Source organism: Pipistrellus hanaki (assembly GCF_964339955.1).
Source record: "Pipistrellus hanaki genome assembly, chromosome: 3".
NCBI lineage: Eukaryota > Metazoa > Chordata > Mammalia > Chiroptera > Vespertilionidae > Pipistrellus > Pipistrellus hanaki.
Window position 1 is genome coordinate 152,208,930 of NC_140505.1, and position 24,574 is coordinate 152,233,503.

Here is a 24,574-nt window from a genome sequence, read left to right on the forward strand (position 1 = left end):
AGCTCTTTCAATTTAGTAAGAAGCATGAGTTTCTTTAGACGGGTGAGGATACTACCAGGAAAGTGATGGCATTATATACCATAATTCTCATCCTGAATACTTGTTGATATTATATTTCTATTTGATGTTTCAATATAAACAAACCTTCTTTCCCGAAAGGAAGAAGATAGACTCAAAGGCTTTTCAAAATATATTATTTTCTTGTGAGGGTTAAGGGCACATGTTCTTATGTTCATGACTGTTAGAGAGAATCCTGTCATTAGAATACTTCATGACTAAAGGATTGGTGAGCACTGGGTTTATGTATTATCCTAACTAAGGATATTTTAAATATTTTATAGTTCATGAACTGCTGCATAATTCATATCAGGCAAGAACATTTACAGGACTCTATTAATGTCTACAAATTGCATAGTTTGGTGGAAACAACACAGAAAACTGAGTTTAAGGCTCCATGGATTCTCCTCCATGTATATTCTTGAGTTATCTTCCTTCAAGGAATTCTTCAGAAATACAGAAGTTTTCAGTCTAGATAAAGAAGGAACCACATATGGAGTGATCTTCCTAAAATTCATGTTAATTTAATTTAATTTTATTAAAATATATTTATATTGACTTCAGAGGAGAGGAGAGAGGGAGAGAGAGTTAGAAACACCAATGATGAGAGGGGATCATTGATAGGCTGCCTCCTGCACACCCTCTACTGGTGATATAGCCCGCAACCTGGGCATGTGCCCTGATCAAGAATCAATCAGGTTCATAGGTTAAAGGGTGTGCAGGAGGCAGACAATCAATGATATTTCTCTCATCATTGATGTTTCTGTCTCTTTCTCCCTCTCCCTTCCTCTCATAATAAATCCCTGCAATGTACCTCTCAAACACTGAGCCAGGCAGGCCAGGCTGATGATGTTAATTTTAAATAGGCCCTTGGGCTCTGTAAGAAAGTCCTACTCTTTTTCCTCAAACCATCAACTTTTCCTCTCTCCCAGACACTTGGGCACTCTGCCCTCTTCCTTCTTTGCTGATAATCATACTTCTTGTATCATAAGAAAATGGGAGCAACTGGAGATCTTCCTCATCATCGCATCATAGCATCTACCCTGTGCTGTGATGCTGTGGCTTCCCGAAAGTTCCTGAAGAAGGACTGTCAGTGCTCCCAAGGGCAAGTCCTCCACCGATGCCCTGGATCCACATGCATCACCTAAAGCACATTGCTCCAGCCTTTCTCCCCTTTCCCTCATGCTTCACAGATTGGTTCCTCTCTTCTAGGTAGTTTCTTTTAGCTCACAAGCTTGCTGTGGTTGCCTCCTACTTGAAAAAAAAAAAAAAATTAAAAAGCAACAAACCAACCAACAAACAAGCAAAACTAAAAACAAAACATTTCACTTGACTAATCTTTCCCCCAATTTCTCTTTAAAGCTGAACGCCTCAAAAATGTTTATAGACTCTGCCTCAGTTCCTCTTCTCTTTCTCAAACCCATTCCAATCAGATTTTTCTCCTCAATATTCCAGCAAAACAGCTTTTCTTGATAACTGTCATATTTTCCGTGACCTGTGGATATTGTTCCCTGTATTAATATGTCATCACAATATTTAGAGATTGTTTACAAAGCAACTTTAGAAGAATATCATTTGTAGTAGACTTAATTCAAAATCTTATTGCTTTATATTATAGTGAGCTAATCTTTAAAGTTTTAAAACCACAAATCCCTTCTTATTAAATGATATAGTAGCAAGAAATGGAATGGCAACATTTATTCTGCACCAAAAGAGAGAGAAGAATGACTACTAAAATGATACGTAATTGAATCACAGAAATAACTGAAAATTCTTTTTTTACAGTTTTACAATTTGTCATAAGACAGAAGTTGTCAAAAATACTCTAAATCCTGTATGGCAAGCATTCAAGATCTCAGTCCGAGCATTATGTAATGGCGATTATGACAGGTAAAATAAATGACAACTTTTCTGAGAGCTTTGATTATTTACTATAGATTTTGTATTCAATAATCCTAAGTCGATTAAAAAATATTAAAGTAGCTTCTTTACTGATGTAACTGTGTATGCACAAAAGAATGAATAATTTATTTATGTTTTGGTGAAGAGGGGTAATTTGGTAAGCTAAAATTGGTTGAACTGACTGTAATTCCAAGAAGAAAAATGAGGAAAGCGCTAAAAAGATATTGAATATTAGTTTAAGTTTTAACATATTACTATTCAAAAGTCATCCCACAATTTTCACTGCCTCAAGGCTTTCATTTGGTATTGTCTTTCTAGGCTGGAGTAAGTGAATATATGAGATACTAGAGTGCCGGTACATGAAATTTGTGCATGAAGAGGGTGTGTCCCTCAGCCCAGCCTGCACCCTCTTCAATCTGGGACCCCTCAAAGGACATCCCTCTCACAACCCAGGACTGCTGGCTTCCAACTGCTTGCCTTCCTGCCTTCCTGATTGCCCCTAACCGCTTCTGCCTGCCATTCTGATCACCCCTAACCACTCCCCTGCCAGCCTAATCAATGCCTAACTGCTCCCCTGCCAGCCTGATTGTCCCTAACTGCCCTCCCCTTCAGACCTGGGTCCTCCCCAGCTGCCCTTCCCTGCTGACCATCTTGTGGTGGACATCTTGTGTCCATCTTGTGTGTTGGAGTGATGGTCAATTTGCGTATCACTCTTTTATTAAATAGGATAATACTATGACTAGATATATTATCAACCCTAAAAAACTCCAGAAACTTTTATTTGCAGCACTGTTCTCATAGTTGCTGAACCTATAGATCTAGTAGGTGGGTGTGATGACCCTGAAGATCTTTCCACAATATACCTAAACATTTCTTAATATCATAGATTTATTTTTAAATAACATTGATTGGAAAGTTATAACCCTATTCACTACAAAAGAAAAGCAAATAAATAGAAAGTAAAAGCTCAGTCTCTTGATTTTATTTATCTCCTTACTTGTATATTAGGAAACTGGGAATTTATTCTGTTAACTAATATTATAAAAGGAACTATTGATTACCAATATGTCATTACTTTTATTTTAAAATGTATCATGACATTTGGCTTATTTTATTAATTTAATTGGATTATAATTTAATTAACTGGTTATCCTTTTTCTAAAAAGGTGCTTCTCATACCTTTTCATAGAAATTCAGATTCTCATAGAAATCTATGAACCTCATAGAAATTCAGATTGTCAGGCCCTAACCCAGGTTTACTGACCCAGGAACTCTGGGGATGAGGTCCAACAGTGTTTTTACAAACCCTTCCTGGGATCCTAGTCTATGTTCTGATGAGAAATCCTGTTCTGATACAGTGTTTTCAAAAGCAGAGGTGCAGCTGAATGCCTCCCTGTTGAAGAAGGAGCTCTGTCACACTTGACATCTCTCCCATATACTTTCCCTGCTTCCTTTACAGAGTCAATGCAGATTTTAGAAACCTCAGCTAAGATATAAATTGAATTTAGCAATAAAATTATCAAATACAAATTCAAATTACTGTGTAAAGTCTCCAGGCATACACTATTTTGACTCTAAAAACTACAGTTCATTTATTTTATTTTTGATGTATATTTTATGTTGTTGATAGTATTACAGATGTCTCCCATTTACTCCCCTTAACTCCCTATCCTCCAAGTCCCTATTCCCCCCACGTCTTCACTATCCTATGGCCCATGTCCATGGGCTGTGCATATCCTATCTAATAAAAGAGAAACATGAAAATTGACTGTACCTCCAAGCCATACCTACCAGCCAATCAGGAGTGAGTATGCAAATTAACCCAACAAATATGGCAGCTATGGAGCTGGAGCCAGAAGGAGGCTTGGGTTGTCCCCAGCAATGGAGGAAGCCAAGCTTCCCACCCACCCTGGCCTGCCCTAGTCTCTGCTCAAGGCTACAAAGTTTCAATTATGAAAGATAAATAAATCCCATATACCAGGGACCCTCTTGGGTTGTTGGGGGGTGTCACTGGCCTGCAAACCACCACAGGCTTCTCACCCAGGCCACCCCATGCCCTAAGGGAACCCCCACCTGTGCATCAGGCCTCTATCCTATCAAATAAAAGAGTAATATGCAAATTGGCCATCACTCCAACACACAAAATGGCTGCCCCCATATGGCCAAAAATGGCTGCCCTCATCTGGACATAAGATGGCTGGCAGGGGAGGGCAGTTAGGGGCAATCAGACTGGCAGTGGAACAATTAGGCATCAATCAGGCTGGCAGGAAAGTTGTTAGGGGGTGATCAGCCTGGCAGAGAGAAGCAGTTACTGGCAATCAGGCAGGCATGCAAGTTAGCAGTTGGGAGCCAGCAGTCCTGGATTGTGAGAAGGATGTCTGACTGCCAGTTTAGGCCCTATTCTACCAGGATCAGTCCTAAACTGAGAGTCGGACATCCCTCAAGGGGTCCCAGATTGGAGAGGGTGCAGGCTGGGCTGAGGACACACACACCCTTGTGCATGAATTTTGTGCATCGGGCCTCTAGTAAGGACATAAGTTCTTTGGTTTATATATCATTTTGATCTTACTAAGTAACTTTATGTGTATGTTTTTCTCATGGACAGAACAATCAAAGTAGAGGTATATGACTGGGAACGAGATGGGAGGTAAGACATTGTCTCTTTTTTATTCTTGCTTCTGACACTTAATATGAAATAAGTATATTGAAATGATTATGTTTTTGCATTTAATTTTGTCCTCTTTTCAAATATTACTGATGTGTTTATATGTGATTTTAAGAATGAGTGTATTTTCTTTACCTTAGAGATTAAAATAGTGGTCTTTCTCATTTCCAGTAATGTAGTAAATTTGGATTAGATGATTTCTCAGGGTGTCCAACTTACAGATATCATTTTATTTTTGTATCTCACAATCTCTCTGAAGATTCCTATAATCATTATATCCCATATCACTCCTGAGAACACACCTGAGTCTTCACCCCTTTCCCTCCAAAACAGACATACCTCTCACAACAAACAACAAAGTGAAATGCAAGCATTAGATCTGATAATTGCAAGTAAAAATAGTTGTTCAGAGTTCTGCAATTACGGGCTCCCTCTGCATATCACAGCAGACGTTAAAGACTAAAAAAGAGAGAATAGAGGGGAGAAAATGGCGAGAATGTACTACTTTTTTCCTTTCTTCTTAAATATTGTCTCACTGTTACTATTGTTTTAAATGGGGTTGATTTTGAGGTGTTTTTAGATGATGTTAAAGCCAAGGTAGTCAGAAATGCTCAAATCTTGCATTGGCCTAGATCAGTGTTTCCCAAACTTCTCTCATGATGAGAATCACCTGGTGGAGTTGTTAAACCACAGATTCCTGAATCCCAACTAAGAAGTGCTAAACTAGAATTTTTGGGAACATATAGGTAAAATTGTATACTTAACTAGTGCTCTAAGACAGATTTTATATACAGAGCACTAAGTTAGGTATGCAATTTTACCTATATGTTCTCAAAAATTCTAGTTTAGCACTTCTTAGTTGGGATTCAGGAATCTGTGTTTTAACAACTCCACCAGGTGATTCTCATCATGAGAGAAGTTTGGGAAACACTGGCCTAGATAATGGTCTCTCCAGGTGGTTCCAGGAAGTAAACATAGGTTGGCCAAGGAGAATGACAAATTGGAAAACAAAGGGCATTTGATTTTATTTGGCTACATGCCCTAAAATCCAGCCCTGAGGTGACTGGTAAATGGAGCTAAAGCATGAGGTTAAAGCTCAAGATCTAAGGGCTTTCTCTCCACATTGTATGCAAGCCAGCACCCAAGCTCTCAGGGTCTGGATACCTGAACACTCCTATTAAATATAGGAACAGACTGGATAAAAAAAGATTGGCCTGTCCTGAGAGGACACCTCCCCTTACCTTTCTGCTGCTTGGGTGGGAAAATGCCTAATTGGAGCACCTCATGCAAGCATGGAAGTGCCATTTACACATACACTCACACATATGGTGCATTAGGCTGTGAGTAAGCGAAACAGAGTTTAACCCAATTGTTATTTTCTCCTTTCTAAGGCGTGATACGGGAGGATGGAGAGAGAGGTAGAGATTATACTCCACATGGTAGCAATTACCAAACAGTTTATATAAGACTCAGTGATTTTAGGCTTCAAATTATAACCCAAACATGATTGTGCTAAAGTGGCCTAACATTTTTTGACATTTATACTTAGAGATGATCAATGCTGTATCACTGGTCTTTGCATTTCTGTCAGAATACTTATTTAATTATTTGTTTATTTAGAGTTTCTTTACACAAATTCTACTTGCATTCTGAAGAAACCTCACAAGATAACCTAATGTTTTTCTCTAGGGACTGATGCCTGATTGCTTCACTAAACCTTATTCACTGAGAAAATGAGTTTTGCTCCTCAGAATAAATAGAAAAAGAAACAATGCCAATCTGAGTAACATGCCAATCTGAGTAAAGTAGGCATTCTGCCTTTTATCACATATCCAGATGATATAAATATAGGGTACGTCATATAAAGTTTTATAATAGAATATATACATTTTAATTGAGAATGGGCAAAAGCTGTGGCCTTTTCCTAGTATTTTTTGGGAAATTTTAATTTAATAACTTATAAACTAGGGGTATCAATTCAGATTTATTTTGTATCCATGACAATTCAATCCAAATTCGCAAATTGTAGATATTTTATTGCCTTGCTTTGAAGGGTGTGTTTTTATTACTCTCCTGTTGTCTTTAGCCTGTCTGAGCCACAACATTTTAAAATAGCTTTGAAAATTAGAATTACCTTGAAATTCAGTTATCTTTTGTTTTGCTATTAGAATTTGGAGCGTTTCTCTACAGGATATGACTTATTGACTTATTTCTAATGTACCAGATTTCTTTAAGCATTTTTTATTTTATTTCCCATTTAATTTTCATAATAAGAGATAAATACTATAAAGGGTGGGATAAAAGTAGGTTTACAATAATTAATAAATAATAATACAAGTATAAACTCTGTTTCACTTACTCACAACTGTAAAGCTACTTTTGCCCTTCCCACCCTATATCAATACCATTTTATAGGTGAAGAAACCAAGGCAAAGAAGCAATAGGCCAAAATCACATAGCTAGTAAATGGTGGAGCCAAGACCTGAACTCTCCAGTATGCTTCCAGTGGTGTACTCATAATTAATATACTATATATTTCTATAACATTATAGTTAAAAATTCTGGCACTTAAATAAAAGCCTTCAACCTGGACATTGGTCTTACCCTATGATTCTTTGGTAATTGATAATGTGGTGATTAAAGGAATCCAAGGGCTATTTAAGAAAGGTTAGATTATGAGAATGACAGCTAAAATGAGATCAAGAACAAGTGAAAGAGAGATAGGGAAAAAATAGAGAAAAAGGTCATTTATGAAATGTACTTAAAAGAATATGTTTATATTGGGAAAAAGTTTTTCAACAAAAATGATTTACTTTTCGAGACATGGATTTAGAAACAAGTTAAATATTTAGATTTATGTTGTAAACTCATGTTGTCATTATATAATCAACTCTTTGGGGAAAGATTGGCATTGGTGGATATAGTGTTGGTTAATTTTTAAATTTCACTTCTACATACCACCCATAACAGCACATTCAAAAGAAATCTGGGGAGTTAAAGACTTATTGGTAGCAATGGGAGTGAAATTAGGATGGAGAGGTTGTTAGGGATACTTTAAACATTTCTTGGAAATGATTTATGATTAGTAGAATATTTAGAGGAAGGTTTTGTGTTTTACAAGTGTTAATAGCTTCTCGATGTTGGGGTAAAATTATCTTTTTTTAATCCAAAATATAGCTTTACATTTTGTATGAAAAATTTCAGTACATAATATAATTCATGTGCATTAAAGTAGCATTTTTCAAAGTTAGTAAAATTATTAGTTTGTGGGAGAAATAGAAAAGGAAAAATTAAAATCATGATTAAATCTTGAAAACTCTTTTAACTAAATAATATGTATGAAATTAAAAAAGCATATTAGTCTCCAATAAAAATTATGTATAAAACCTAAAATCCATATATTAGTTTTATAATGCAGTAATAATAGTCATAGTCACTGTATAGACTGTTATACAAGTTGATATTCTGGCTTGTGGTTCTGTGTGATTTAATAGCACAGGGTTATTATTACTTTTCCATTTATTATTGTTTATCTGACATAATTTCCCAAGTTCTTCTCTTAAGTCAGAGTGAATATATGATAACCATTATATTTCATAATGAATATAATTATCAGCAGATTGTTTCCTATTCTTTATGTTTTTTTCCCTGTCACTTTTAATATTTGTCAAAAATCCTGTGCACATATCACTTTTTTTAAAAAAGATTTGTTCAGTGGATTTTTTTTTTAACAGTATAGACCAGCATTTTCCAATAGAAATGTGAGGTGAGTCACATAAGTCATTTCAAATTTTCTCGTGGCAATATTAAAAAGTAAAAGTACACCAGTGAAATTAATGTAATGATATATTTTATTTAATCCTATATGTTTAAAATATTATTTTAATGTAGGATCAATATAAAAATTATTGATACATTTTACATTTTAAAAATATTTTATTTTATTGATTTGAGAGATAGAGGAAGGGAAAAGAATAGAGAGATAGAAACATTGATTGGCCGCTTCCTACACGCCCCTCATCAGGAATCTAGCCAGCAACCTGGGCATGTGCCCTGACCTGGAATCAAACAGGTGACCTCTTAGTTCAGGGGTTGATACTCAATCACTGAGCCACACCAGCAGGGCAAGAAATGTTTACACTTTTTATACTAAGTTTTGAAATCTGCTATGTATTTTAATGCTTATAGCACATCCCAATTCAGAGTAACTGCATTTTAAGTAACCAACCTATATCAACATATGGTTGGTGGCTACCATGTTGGACAACATCATGTAGACTTTAATACAGTCTACATCCTCAGTAATTACATATCAGATAAAATGTTTTCCCAGCATGTAACAGAAGTTTAGAATTGTCCCTTTATAAAACATGGAAAAACTGTTCAAATGTCTATATTTTTTGTGTATTAATGTAACCATAAGAAACCAAGAAATAATGTGGTCTTTCATCTAGAGAGAATATTTTATTCAAAGATTCAAGTGGAAAATGCTTGACAGTGTTACTTGCTTACAATCACATTTCCTTTTACTAGCTAGGTACTTCAGGTGATGATATTCACAGACCTTCAGAAGTGATGTGATCTTGAGTCATAATTCTGATGGTGTGTTTGACTCAATTCATCGACTTGAAGTTATTTCTAAAGCAAACGTGTCGTGTATCTATGAGGCCTACTAAAATGTGGTAATGATGTTAAGCAAATAGCCAGTTGAGGTGAAGTTAGGTTCCTTGCCTTGAGTTCCTCTAGAATCGAAGAAATGTAGTCATTTTTATTATTTCAACAGTTAACAATGGCTTAGAGTGCAGAGGCATTACTTGACCTTGATATGAATAACCAGTGTAAATGTACTTAATTTTCCACAAGTTAGACCACTTTGCTTAAATCATCCCCATTGTCCCCACCATTTCTTCAAGGAATGTGCAAAAATGAATATTCAAATCTCATTTTAACAATTGACAACCTGAAGTGCTGAGAAACTGACTAGTCTTGGTTACAAAGCAATCAGTGGAGGTATCCTTAAAAAGCTTCCCTTGATTGAAGTTGCTTCAGCTGGCTTTGTGTAGCTTCAATTAAAATTCAGGGAGCATTAGTGGAACAACTCTGCATTAAAACCATGGGACTTTAATGCGGGACTGATTGTAAATGGGCCACCAAGTGGAGTACTGTCTCCCAGAAAATGATGAATTGAAGGAAGGGCTCAGCCAGTGAACTGCTTCTGATGTCTATTATCACTTTGTATTTTATCGAATCTAGTCATTTTAAAGAGTGATACTTATTATAAGGGCAAACCTCATTTATCTGTGAAATGTGTATGGATGCTATCAGCTTTTAGTTACATTTGAAGATAACATTTGATAAATGCATTTGATGTTTTGTTCCTGTGATTATGCATCTTCATGGTATGAAATAAGTGATTACTTTTAAGTTGTCTAAGACATGATAACTCATTCAGGAGGAGCATGTGCAAACCTTTTATATTTTAAAATTTATTATAAATGTCTTCACTTATTCTAATTAATCCTTTCCTAACAATATCCCTCGATTTGCTTGCAGTTAACTCTGTGTCCTAAAAGCATATTCAGTAGACAAAATTGGGCTGCTTTCCTTGTTCCACTACCTATCACTTCTTTTATACTTAAAAAATGTTAATAAATGGAATTTAATAATGTATATGTTACTTACTGACATACTATTTTTTCTTCCACCTATTAAATTTTTAAGTAATGTTTTTGTTAATCCTCACCCAAGTATATTTTTTCATTGATTTTTAGGGAGAGAGGGAAAGACAGAGAGAAACATCAATATGAGAGGAACACATCGATTGGTTGTCTCCTGCACAAGTTCTGGTCAGGGCCTGGGCGGGGGAGGAGCCTGCAACCTAGGTATGTGCCCTTGACTGGAAATGAACCTGGCCTTTGGTCCACGGGCTGACACTCTAGCCACTGAGCTAAACTGGCTAGGGCTTAAGTAATATATATATATATATTTTTATCACTTTTGTAAAAAATTGCTATTGAGCATTTATTATGTACTAAAGCAGGGGTCCTCAAACTTTTTAAAGTGGGGGCCAGATCACGGTCCCTCAGAGAGCTGGAGGGCCGGACTATATGAACTACTAATTCCTACTGTAACACCTCGGCTGCACTCACTGCCCAAAAAACCTGGCGGGCAGGATCAGACTCCCCTGGGGGCTGCATGTGGCCCGCGGGCTGTAGTTTGAAGACCCCTGTATAAAGTGTTTGCCAGGTGATATGACTTAATGAAAAACTCCAATCTTCATATAATAATATTTTTAATTTTTCTTAATATGTTTTGTTATATTCTTCCACTCAACTGGAGTGGTTTTGGATTCTATCAGATCTATATTTGAAGGGGTTAAAAAGCTTGTTCTAATTTTCAAGACGAAGAAAATTATATGAACACTGACCCTTTACTAAAAGATATTTGCAGGATATGTTTGGGGATGTTTCAGGATTGGCATGTGTTTTTCTAGCATCAAAAACTTGCTTAGGTAACCTTGACACTTTGAAAGCTATTCTGTGTTCATTTTTGCCCGTTGGTTTTCTGTTCAGGCCCAATTGAATGCTATCAATTGTCAGAAAGCTTTCCTTATGTATCTAAATTCAGTTAATTCCATTCTCCTGTGTGTTGTGCTTACCATTTAGGAATGTTTATTAGCATGTCTAGCACATTATAACTTAGGTTGAAATGATTTGTTTCTGCTTTATCTCTCATATGAAACTGTAAACTGCTGAGGTTAAGGACCGTGTTTTGTTTTGTTATTTCTCACTGAGCAGATTGCAGGGCCTTTAACGTAGTAGCTTCTTGCTGTGTTATTTCAATGCTATAGAAGAGAGTATTTGAAATAACTGTCATCTCTCTAATGAACACTCAATCCTCCATCAGTGCTTTTAGATCTCCTCCTTTCCACCCTTTATTTGAAACTATGAAATTATCTTGAATAATAAGAGAGCTTTAATTTCTCTAGTGAAATTTCAGGCAATGAGTAATTAATTCAGCTGTCATTTTTGTCTCTTTTTTTTTCAACCATTCGCACACATCTTAGATTTTATATTAAGATCATATATCTGTCATACGGATTACATTTTCTGCTTTATTCCATATTTAAATACTGATGGCTTTCACCAACTCCACAGTGGAACTATCTAATTCAAGTCAACAAATAGTATACATTTTGATTTTTGACCACCTTACTATTTATTTGATTCCATTAGAATGTCATCAGTCAAATTGGAATGTAAATTAAATTCTAATTTTGCTATAATATTAGAGTCCTCAGTGATGGATAGGACCTTTACAGTTAGCTTCTTATTTTATAAAAAGGAGGCTGAGTCTAATTATTTCCAATTTGGAATTAATCATCAATTTCAGCACTAAATCTGCCTTTCCTCTTACAAATTTTATTTCACTCTGAGAATATCAGGGGTGATATTCAAAATTTTTAGCAACCATCAAAGTAGATGAGAGGTAGGGTACTGGAAGCCCTTTCCTTCGCCAAGGTAACCTTTTAATTGCTATGTTGTGGGGTGGCCTGGAGAATCCAGGAAAACGTCCTTGGAGTAGAAGGAGGGCACACAGAGATTCTGAACAGAGGCTACACATCAATGTGAGAATAGACAGATGTTTCTAAATTTTAAAAATATACATATTCTTATTGATTTTAGAGATGAAGGGACAGGGAGAGAGAGAAACATCAATAATGAGAGAAAATCATTGATTGGCTGCCTCTTACACACTCGTGGGGTCTGACTGAGAATAGAACGGTGACCTCCTGGTTCATTTAGATCTTTTTCTGGGGATTTCTTCTATTCTTTCATTTGTGGCTTGTTTCTTTGTCTCCTCATTTTGGCTGCCTCTCTGTGTGTGTTTCTGTGTATTAGGTAAACCAGCTATGTCTTCCAGTCTGGGTATGGTGGCCTTATGTAGTAGGTATCTTATGGGACTTGATGGTGCAGTCTCTCTGATCATCTGCACTAGGTGCTCTAGGAATGTCTGTTGTGTGGGTTTTGTGAGTTCTCCTGTTATAGTTGAATTTTGACTGCTGTTAGCCTATCTGTGGGTGGTGGTAACTCTCAGGCTGGCTATGAGGATTGACTCAGACCACAGTATATGAGGTGGTGTGTGGGAGCTGAATCTATGAAGCTGAATTCACCCAGCATGATCTGGTGCCTGCTGAGATCTCCCTTTGAGTGTGCTGTTTGTGGAGATAATTGGGTCGTGCTCTGATGTGGTATGAAGTCATCCACTGGGTTTGTTGTTCCAGGACTCTTGGGAGGAATTCCAGTGCAGGTGGATGTCAGGCACTGCCTGTAAAGAGCCCTGGTTAACTGTTTCAGGCTATAAAGTGATTCACAGTTTGTGGTTGCCTCTGCTGGGTCTGGGTACACATGGGAGGGGCTAAGCTGCATACCAAATCTTGCTTTTACCAGCCCCAAGCCCAGGGACAGGCCAACAAAAGGCCCACGACAGCCTGATATCGACCTCTGTCTGCTGACTGCCTGTTATCCCAGTCACAGAAAGAGGCTCTGATGGTATCGATACTCTATTAGGGGGAGGTGGCTTCTTAGTGAGTCACTGGTTAAGCACCAGTGGTATTCACCAGGTTGATACAGATTCAAACTCAGCACCAGTTCTCGGTTCATTGAAAGTGTCAGGATATACCAACACCAGCCCCACCTGCTAGGGGCTTGTATACCTTTGTGGTAGTGTGGGGTCTCAGGGAATTTTCAGGGTGAGGACAGAAGAGTTCACCAGGCTAACAAAGACAAAGATTTAGCCATGTGGAAGGAGGGCTCTGCATAGGAATGGTGGTGCCAGTGTGCAAGGGAAAAGTGGTCCTTGACTTAGAACTATACAACTCAGCCTTTGCCACCTCCTGAGTCTGGCACCACCACAGAGGTAAAGTGTCATTGTTATCATGTCATATCACACTAGCAGCATGAGTTGCCACTGTTGATGTTAACCTTGATCATTTGACTGAAGTAGTAGTTGCCAGGTTTCTCTGCTATAAAGCTACTCTTTTACCCCCTTTCTAACCTATACTCCTTGGAAAGAAGTTACTGTGCACAGGCTACACTAAGGAGTGGGAGTTAGACTCCACTTTAAGGGCAGGATCTACACTAATAAAAAAGAAAGATGCAAATTGACCGCACCTTCATGACACCCACCAGCCAATCAGGAGCGAGTATACAAATTAACCCAGCAAATATGGTGGGTTAATTTGAATACACAGATGCCGAACGGCCAGGGTGGGGGGTACTTGTGTTGTCACCATGGCAACGACTCAGGCATACAGCACTGCCCCAGCCGCTCTGGACCTCTGGGTAGCATGGGAAGGCAGAAAGGTGGCTCCGGGCCAAGAGAAGGCAGAATGGCAGCTCCAGCTGGAGCAAAGGCAGTGCTGGCAGCCAGGAGAAGGAAGGCCCATTTTTACACAAATCTTCATGCACCAGGCCTCTAGTATCTACATAAATTATGTGGCATTCTTCTGGTAAAGACAATTGTATACTCTACCCCTGCCCCAGATAATGCATTTGCCAAATTCCCAACTACTATATTGATATTGTCAGATATTTTAATTGTACATATATTTTAAATCTCACCAGCCAATTTTATAGCCAATATGGATATATTATTATTACCAAATATAAATTTAGAAAATCTCTTCAACCTTCTTTTGCCACTGCCTAACCTCTTATCACCCATCTAATGACTGGGGGAGGCACCAGGGGCTCAGAGAGACATCTTACCTAGATCTCTCCTTCCCATGCTTTGCCTCTCTTCAGCAGCCTGACTGCCTTTGGAGGTGAATTGGCAATTGAGTCAAAGAGAGCCCAGTGTCAACTAAACAACCCTCTAGGAAATGACATCAAGATTTGTTCACCCAAGTTTGCAGTTTCTTGCAACTTATAAATAATTCACTTGGATAACATTTTACCGAGAACTGCACAATCACCTCAAATGTCTGAAAAATCTAATTTTGAAAAAAGTCCTAATAGGAAAAAGTCATTATATCTTTATATTATCCTCCAGTCTGTGACAGTGCTTCAGTCTTTCCTTTTCTTTCAGGGCTTCCACACTTTTGAAGAGTATCGGCCAGTTACTTTGGCTAATGCCTTTCAATTTTTGTTTGCCTTATTTTTCCTATGATTAGATTTGATTAGGCATTATTGGTGAGGATACCAGAGAGGTGATGTGTCCTCGTCAGTGTTTCATATCCAGGGGTAGTTGGTGACAATATATGGTTTGAAAATGTCACCCAATGCTATTTCATTGTTTAGACTAGTGAGAAAATAAAAGAGGGAATGTATCTCTGAAGAGACAAGAGTTGGATTGGGCCACAGGGGTTGGAAGTAGGAGATAATGAACTCTTCTCCCTGTGTCTGGCTTATCCTGCACACTTCCAAGCTACCACCAGGCAGAACAGGATAGATTCCTCTGTCAAGTCATTCATGGCTCCTGAGCTCCCTTCCTAACTCTGAAATTCACTGTGACAGGTCTAAGCTTTTGTCTGAACCTGATTTTCTGCTTCAGTAGCCTGGGGATAGTGATAGTGGAAAGAAGAGCACTAAATGAGTAAAAAGCATTCCAAATAACTTGATTCCTCTCTGACCTTATCCATGTGATCAAAACAAGCATTAAAAGACATTGTTGGTTGAAAACCAACATACAACTTGCATTATGGTTGAAGTGGAAAGTTTATATTGAAGGTACTCATTATGTCTGGGAATCACAGGATATTACTGTAGAATCACTCTTCTCACAGGAGCCTTTTAATTTTACACATGATGGGAAATTATAATCAGATCAATCAATTAAAGACACAGCATTAATCTTTTCCTTAATCATTGACTTGATGCATATTTTAATTTTATTCAGGAGGCAAATAAGGCTTGTGCTTGTGTGTAAATAAAAATGAAAGGATTGTGAGTATAAAGACTTTTGCTTGTGCTCCCCTGTTGAATACAGTGATTTTCTGGTTTCCTAATCTGAAATAAATTATAAGTCAGTGGTATAAGAGAGCACAATACCATAATTCAAGGTGCCATGTTTTGCCTACAAAGCATAAATATTTAAACATTTGCATTACTATTTCTGAATAGTGGATTAAGTATCTGTGACATATTAACTCATGTTCTTTTGGGTATGATTGAAATATTACATTCAATCTTTACACCCCTTGGGGTATGGGAACACACAAATCCCCGTGTTCTATGAAACATTAAAAAGAAAATTTTATTTCAATGTCTTGCTTCCTTTAACTGGTGCCAGCTTTGTGATATGATATGGCAGCCATGTAACAGGTGAGAATATAAGATTTCAATTCTGTTCATGAGAGGAGCAGTACAAAAGTGCATCCCAGTCTCCCTACTTTCTCTAAAAGTTGTTTATAAATTGAAATTTAGAAAATCAGAAACAGAACTGGAAACCTAAAATGCTGCTTTTTTGTGTGTTTTATTTTTAAAGGGAAGGTTGTTTATGCAATGCATTCTATGTGTCCCAAAAAATATATACACACACTTAAAAAAAAAAAAAATATATATATATATATATACACACACAGTGGTGCCTCGCATAAAGAACGCCTCACACAGCGAATGCTGCACACAACGAACTTCATTTCATGATTCATACAACGAACTTCGTTTCACACAACGAAGTCGCCCGAGCTTCCACGATCGCTGCCGATGTATTGCATCCTTCCGCGCAGGCACTGCAGGCAGTCGTTAGTCACTGCGCTTAACTTAAGCACGTATCGCGGCAATCGTTCTTCATTACGAATTAAATCACGCACGTATCACGGCAGTCGTCCTTTTAAGTTAAACTCAATATTTTTTTTATATCATGGCTTCTAAAAAAAGCAGGAAGGTGATTTCTGTTGAAATGAAACAGGAAATAATTAGAAGGAGTGAATGTGGGGTAAAACAGTGTGACCTCGTCAAAGAGTTTGGCCTCAGCAAGACCACCATTTTCACCATTTTGACAAATAAGGATGCAATCAAATCAGCCAAAGTAGCCAAAGGAGTATCAAAACTATTTCATGAAAAACATAGGTCTTCAATCCACGAGGAAATGGAGAGGCTATTAGCGATTTGGATTAAGGACAGGCAGGTGAAAGGTGACGTAACAACCCAAGATATTATCTGTCACAAAGCCAAGAGAATTTATGACGATCTAAAGAAAAACGTGCCTGGAAATAGCAGCAATCAAGATAATGAAGAAGAATTCAAAGCCAGCAGGGGGTGGTTTTTTAGATTTAAGAAAAGGTGTGGAATCCACAGCGTTACTATGCATGGTGAGGCTGGCAGTGCTGACAAGAAAGAAGCAGAAAAGTTCTCTATTAACTTTCAAAAATGTATTAAGGATGAAGGATACTGCCCACAACAAGTGTTCAATGCCGATGAAACGGGTCTTTTCTGGAAAAGAATGCCGAGCAGAACCTTCATTACAAAAGAGGAGAAGAAATTGCCAGGACACAAAGCCATGAAGGATAGACTTACCCTTATGTTTTCATCTAATGCCAGCGGAGACCTCAAGATCAAACCTCTTTTGGTTTATCACTCTGAAAATCCAAGAATTTTCAAGAAAAATAACGTTATTAAGTCCAAACTGCCCGTCCATTGGAAGTCCAATCAAAAAGCCTGGGTGACCCGTTATCTTCAACGAATGGATTCTGGAAACCTTTGCTCCTGCCGTGAAGAAATTCTTGCTGGAAAAAGAACTGCCGCTCAAAGCCCTTCTGATACTTGACAATGCCCCTTCTCACCCAAAAGACCTAGAGGAAATATTGCAGGAAAATTATCCTTTTATCAAGGTGCAGTATTTGCCACCAAACACCACATCCATTCTTCAGCCAATGGATCAGCAAGTTATTGCAAACTTTAAAAAACTCTACACTAGAGCCCTCTTTAATAAGGTGTTTGAAGAATGCGAGTTTGGTGGAGACAATATGACTGTCCGAAAGTTTTGGAAGGAGAAATTTGATGTCCTTATGGCAATATGACTTATACAGAAGGCCTGGGAAGAAGTGTCACAAAGGACCCTCATTTCTGCTTGGAAGATGCTTGTGCCTTCGTGGACCCAGGAAGAAGCAGTAGTTGATGACACAGAAGTGGTGAAGGACATCATCACAGTGGCCCAAAGGTTGGAATTAGAGGTAGAGGAAGAGGATGTAGAGGAGCTTATTGAGGAACACGAAGAAGAGCTGACAACTGAAGAGCTCCAAGCACTTCTGGTCCAGCAACAGGACAATGCTCAAAGGGAAGCGTCATCTGATAACGAGGAGCAACAATCAAACAATCAACCAATCCCAACTGCTGACATCAAGAACATCCTGGTCAAATGGAAAGCAGTTCAGGAGTTTACCAATGCCCACTATCCGGATTCAGCTGAAGCAAACAGGATCAACGATCTTTACTCCGATACTCTTGTCCGTTATTTCCGGCAGATGTTGGAGAAAAGAGAAAAACAAACGACTTTGGACAGGTTTTTCATGAAACCATCGGCCAAAAAGCAGAAAATGGATGAAGATGTGCAAGATTCGGTAGACTCTACTTAGTCTGTCTTAAAATTAAAAAAATGTGTGTTTTTTTAAAAAAAAAATTATGTTTTTAGATGTATCTAAATAAAAATAATAACAAAAAATTTATCTTTTTTTATGTCATCTTAGCATATTTTATGCTACAGAACGAATTATTTTTTTTAACATGTATTGTTATGGGAAAACACGTTTCACATAACGAACTTTTCGCATAACAAACTTGCTCCTGGAACGAATTAAGTTCGTTGTGTGAGGCACCACTGTATGTATGTATATATATATATATATATATATATATATATATATATATATATATATATGATAGATAGATGATAGATAGATAGATAGATAGATTTCAGAGAGGAAGGGAGAGGGAGAGAGAGAGAGAAACATCAATGAGCGAGAATCATTGATTGGTTGCCGCCTGCACGCCCTTTACTGGAGAACAAGCCCACAACTCAGGCATGTGCCCTTGACTGGAATAGAACTCAGGACCCTTCAGTCCATAGGCCGATGCTCTAATCAATTGATCCAAACCAGCTAGAGTTATACTATCATTTTGAACAATTATAAAGGCAGTATTTATTAAAATACATTTCATTTTTAAAATTGAGCTATTAGCTGGTAAAGTATATATACATTTTTTGGGACACCCTATATGTATCTATAAAGAGTCTATATACCAAAACAGGTTTGGCTCAGTGGATAGAGTGTTGGCCTGCGGACTGAAAGGTCCCAGGTTCGATTCCAGTCAAGGGCATGTACCTTGGTTGCGGGCACATTCCCAGTTGGCGGTGTGCCAGAGGCAGCTGATCAATATTTCTCTCTCATCGATATTTCTAACTCTCTATCCCTCTCCCTTCCTCTCTGTAAAAAATCTATAAAATATATTTTTTTAGAAAAAGAATCTATAGTCCTATCTATTAAAGAGGGAATATGCTAATTGATCCTCACACAGTTGCAAACATGGCAGCACCCACAGCCAATAAGGAGGGAATATGCTAATTGAGAAACCCAACCTCAATTATGGTGGCACCCACAGCCAATAAGGAGGGGATATGCTAATTGACTGCGCTGCCCCCAAAGATGGCAGAGCCCACAGCCACAAGATGGCGGCACCCCCCGTAGTCCCACCAGGGCGGCAGGCACGTGGCAAGACCAGGCCGTCACCAGGTGGGCCTGGCATCTCTGTGTGCCTGCCTCCAGAGTCCCCCAGTTCCCTCAGCCCCCCAGCCACCAGGGCCTGCCTGAGGTGCAGGCAAGCCTCAGATAGTGACTGCCCAGCCACCCAGGATGGCAGCTGCCCAGCTGCCCAAGGATGGCTCAAGGTGCATGCAAGTCTCAGATGTTGGCTGCCCACTGGCCTGGGGCTGGTCTGAGGTGCAGGCAAGCCTTGGATGGTGGCTGCCCAGCCTTCCAGCGCTGCTGGAGGCTCAGGTAACCAGGGCTGGCCGAGGCTTGCGCTGCCAGCAGTGGCAGCAGCAGAGGTGTGATTGGGCGTTGCCTTCCCCTGATCTCTGGGTCTCCTCCCAACCCTGAGGGCTCCTGGACCGTGATAGGGGGCAGGCCAAGCTGAGGGATCCCCTACTTCAGTGCATGAATTTTCATGCACCAGACCTCTAGTATATATATATAAATATCATACAGATAGTATAAATGTCCGTTTTTATATTAAGCTAAATATGATTCATATTAGTGCTTCTTATCTATCAACACATCTAGCTTCCTTCCCTTGCTTATCTGTAAACTCTCCATCAGTGAGAAATCTGTTCCAACTACCTGCCAGATTTGCTGGCTCTTTCTGCAAATCTGCTTTCTGTCAATTTACCTATGGGCAATTGTGCTATTCCAGTGTACATTAATAGCAAATTCAGAATTGTTAACATGTATCCTATCCATATTGTCCTTTGGGACACAACTTTACCAACCAAAGAACAGCACTTTTGCCTTCAGTCTTATAGACTCCAATTTTCAAAGTCACTTAGGTCAGTACCTTTTCTCTCCACCCTCTTCAGTGAGGTTCAGTCATACATTTGCAGTATTATTGGATTATATCGGTTCTTTTATATTTAAAAAAAAATCTTCTTTATCATGTTTTATTCTGGCTGTCAGATTTATTAATACCTTCTGGCTCTGGTATGTTTAAATAATTCCTTTAATTTAAATACATCTTTCTCAGCCTGACTACTGACAGTGTTAACCGGGAATAAAAGAAATCTCCCAACGAATATGTTCCTTTAAAAAAGTTTATCTAATTTTACAGTCTCTGGGGGATGTATAATTTTTGAAAAATTAACATTAGGTCCAATATGTTCACAAGCCACAACACTTTCCACACAGCGTTAAGAGCAAGGTGCAGGATGGTAAGCCATGCCCACCTGGGTTCAGGCAGAGCTGTATGGGAGAGGACCCACCACACGCTGGCTCTTTCTGCAAATCTGCTTTCTGTCAATTTACCTATGGGCAAAAATAGTGCACATTTAGGTTTAATCCAGGCAGTGCTTCAGGCCAGGGGAGGGGTGCTTCCGCCAGGGACTTAAAACATATCAAAAGGCTTGAAATTGACATTTTACTTTAGAATTCTTTGCCTTTACTGATATCACTTCCACAAACATTGTGCTTAAAACTGTTTGCATGTGTTAGGGTGGAGGGTGTTCAGAAATGCAAAAGTTAGCTTTCTTCAAGAAGTGTCAAGTTTGCCAGGGAAATACAAAACTTACTCTCAAACTACTACAACACAAGTTAGAATTTGGAATAGATGAAGCCTAAAACGTGTGGCTAACAGCTTGCTCCTTGGATTCAGACAGAGTTGGAGTTTGGGTTGTAACTCCACCGCTTAGGAGTTGTTTTAGAGAAGACACTTAACTTCCCCAAGACCTAGTTTCTTCATCTGTACCATCAGGGTAACAACCTCTATGTATTATTACACGTAGTTGTGCTCATGATGTATTTATGTAAATGAATTAACACAGTTTTGAACACATAGTAATCACTCAATAAGGGTTAGCCTTATTATATGTACAATAGTTTCAGTTATCTGTCTGCTCTATTAGAGACTACATTTTATATTGAAATATCATTAGTAAAATTGTGAAATGGAGAAAGTTCAGGGTGTCTGGGAATGTGGCCAGTCCCATTTTGTCCAGAGTCTGGGATGAGTGTGGAGAAGCCCTGAAATCCAGATAAATCTGGAAGGGTCAGTTAAGTAGAAGATTTAAAGAGTTTTTTGAGAGAAAAATTGAGTAATCAGATGTAAATCAGATCAGGGAGTAAACTCTATCTATAAATGTAGTCAGAGAGGCTTATAATACAGAAAAATTATTTTAGTTTCAATTAAGTTAATAGGAAATAGCAAAACAGTATTATTGAATCACAAGAAAATTGTGATTTATTATGAAAATCTTTTTGTCATATTTCTCTGTATAGTGAAAGTTGTTTCAATGTTATACCGTAGAAAATCATAAACATATAATATTGTAGCAAATTTAATTTTTCTCCCTTTAATCTTAATAAAATTTAGGAATAATTGATGATAGGGAAAAAGATAATTATAAGTCAGTGAAAACTGCATTTAATACTTTTTTAAAGTACTAATCTATAATTTAATATACAGTTTTTTAAATAGGACAGGTAACAAAGAAAACTATAGAAATGTCCAATATTTTGAGAAATCTATAATAAAATTGACATAAACATCTCTCCACTTATCCACCCAAATTCTCTGATTTATCCTGGAGACAAGGCACCTTACTTCAAAGATTGACTATTTTATTGTGCTACTTACTGCTTTATGTTCATGAACTTTGAACATATTCTCACCTCTTGATCATTCATTTTTAATCTCACAGAAATGTCTCAGAGGCTGAAAAGCAATTTGTGACTCACTTAATTCATTTTCTCCTCTATAACACAAGAATAGCATTGCATTTGTTTGATATGCAAATTCATTTTTTTAAAATTCAAAATAGCCATCTTAAACAAGATTCAGGATGGGGGTGGCGCGTTTTTTTACTCATTTTTTAATTTATTTATGTCCTCTTGTTCTTAAAAGGATCCAAGGCAGTTTATAATAAGATATAACAAGCATATTATATGAATCAATAGAAAAACCTGGTGCACTAAACAATGTGGGGAAATTGGAGCCAAGGGAAGATATTGGTGAGCTATTGGGAAAGTCTGTAGGGGACAGCCGGAGAGTTGTACACCCAGGCTGAGTTGAACATCCTGGAACACAGAAACTGACATGCAATGCAGTCCATCTTCCTTTCCCAAGAACTGCCTATCATTATGGAAAGATTTACAAACCTCGTGGCTGAAACAGTCTAGTCCTGGAGGCTCCCTCTCTTTACAACCCAGGCCCCTATTGCCTGTAATCTGGTCCTGGGGTGCCTGGAGGCACCTCCCACTGTGACTCTCCACCCCCCCATCCCCCCCAGCCCACATGTTTTATAATCTATAATGATTCTACCTTGCCTACTTTCCCATGCTTATAATTCCTATTTTTCCACATCATCTTTGTCCTTCTGCCCAATATAAGCAGCTGGTTTATGGGAGAGGCAAAGCAGATTTTTGTGGATGGCCTGCTGCTCTCCCATGCTGCTGGCAGTATTGGAATAAACACTCTTCTATGATTTAATCCTGTCCTGCTTAATTGGCTGAAGTACTGATAGGCATCCCAGACCCCTCGGTTGGCCAGTTACAACTGGACTGACTTTATCTAGATGGATATATTACTTGGGACCTGATTAATTAAGTTTACTTGAGAATAGTAAATATTGCTTGTCTCTACCAAGTTTTTGATCAGTGTTAAGTGGCAGGAATTTAATGTTAACAATAAGAGTTGAATTTAAACAATTAACCAAGTGGGATTAGGATTTGTAAAATCAGAAAATTTCCATAAGGGCTTAAATGATTCAGGCATTATTTTTAAGGCCTCTAGAATAGATTCCTATCACCCGTGTGGTGAGCTCTGGTTATATTAGGCTTGTCCATACTTATCAATATCAAAGTGTTGTGGTGAAGTCTTATAAATAGAGCCTTTATCTCAGTGATTATTACTTAAGAAATCAAAAACATGAGTAACAATGGAGGAGGATAGATTCTAAACAGAATCTCCATTATTCAAGTTGCTGAGATCCACAGAGAAATATGTCACATGTATTAACTTGCACTTCTGAAGGTCAAGGAGAATTATCTATAAGAAATGTATTGCACTGCCCTAGCTGGCTTCTCTCAGTGGGTAGAGTGTTGGCCTGCAGACTGAGGGTCCCAGTTACAATTCCAATCAAGGGCACATGCTCGGGTTGCAGGCTCAATCCCCAGCCTGGGGCATGCAGGAGGCAGCCGATCAAAGATTCTCTCTCATCATTGATGTTTCTATCTCTATCTCCCTCTCCCTACCTCTCTGAAATCAATAAAAATATATATATATTTTTAAAATGTGTACGCTAAAGTACTATTTTATAATTTATAATTGTATCTTGAAAGAGTGAGAGTCCAGGAGTCTGGTCTCATAAATGCAAATGTATTTATCACAATCTTCAATTAACTTTTTCTTTCACCATTTTCATGTGTATAGATCTGTTTCTGAAAATTAAATCTTGACGAGGTTAAGGTGATACTGGGATAGAGGAGTGTCATGTATAGAATACTGTGGTAAATGTAAGAGATCTTTGAAGTAGAACTGGAGGCTAGATATCTAAGTTAGCTATATTTTAATTTTTTTTAAATATGTTTTTATTGGTTTCAGAGAGAGGAAGGAAGAGGGAGAGAGCAGTAGAAACAGTGTTGACCATTAATGATGACAGTCATAGATTAGCTGCCTCCTGCACGCCCCCTACTGGAGATGAGCCGGCAACCTGGGCATGTGCTCTAACCAGGAATGACCAGGGTTTCATAGGTCAGCACTCAACCATTGAGCCACACTGGCTGGGAAATAATTCTTTTTAGAAAAACACTTCCTATTGCAGAAATTCTAATCAAATGAAATGACAGCCAGTGTTTTTCTTCCGCATTCCATCTTTTAGAAATTGTATTTTGCTTGGCTAGACACAACTTATTGTAGCTTGCCATTGGTCATTAGGTCTGTGGAAAGTATATAGATTTTAGTGGCTCAGCTAAGCATTAAAACCGGGTCTGGGGTTGGGGGAATGTCCATTTTTATGATAATGAACAGATTTCATTTGCAAAGCAAATAGACTAATCTTAATTTTTATGATAAGAATAGCAGCAAGATCCCTTATGTTTGTTATAGGACTTTAGCTCCTACAATCTTCATCTTCTTCCTCTGAGGCACTGCATTTTACCATGTACTGGATACCAACATTTCACCCTTGTTTCTTAGCAGTGTGTGTTCAACCTAGTGTTGGCCATTAAATTAGCAAAGAGTA

General features: G+C 38.1%; 1 protein-coding gene across 1 annotated transcript in view; it reads left to right on the forward strand.

Moving 5' to 3' along the window:
• The window catches only part of CPNE8 (copine 8), a 181,491-nt gene that overhangs the window by 97,410 nt on the left and 59,507 nt on the right, over positions 1 to 24,574 (forward strand). The window contains exons 9-10 of the mRNA XM_084877878.1: positions 1,843 to 1,947; positions 4,565 to 4,606. Of these exons, the coding sequence (XP_084734004.1) occupies positions 1,843 to 1,947; positions 4,565 to 4,606 (147 nt within the window). The remainder of the gene's footprint in view (positions 1 to 1,842; positions 1,948 to 4,564; positions 4,607 to 24,574) is intronic.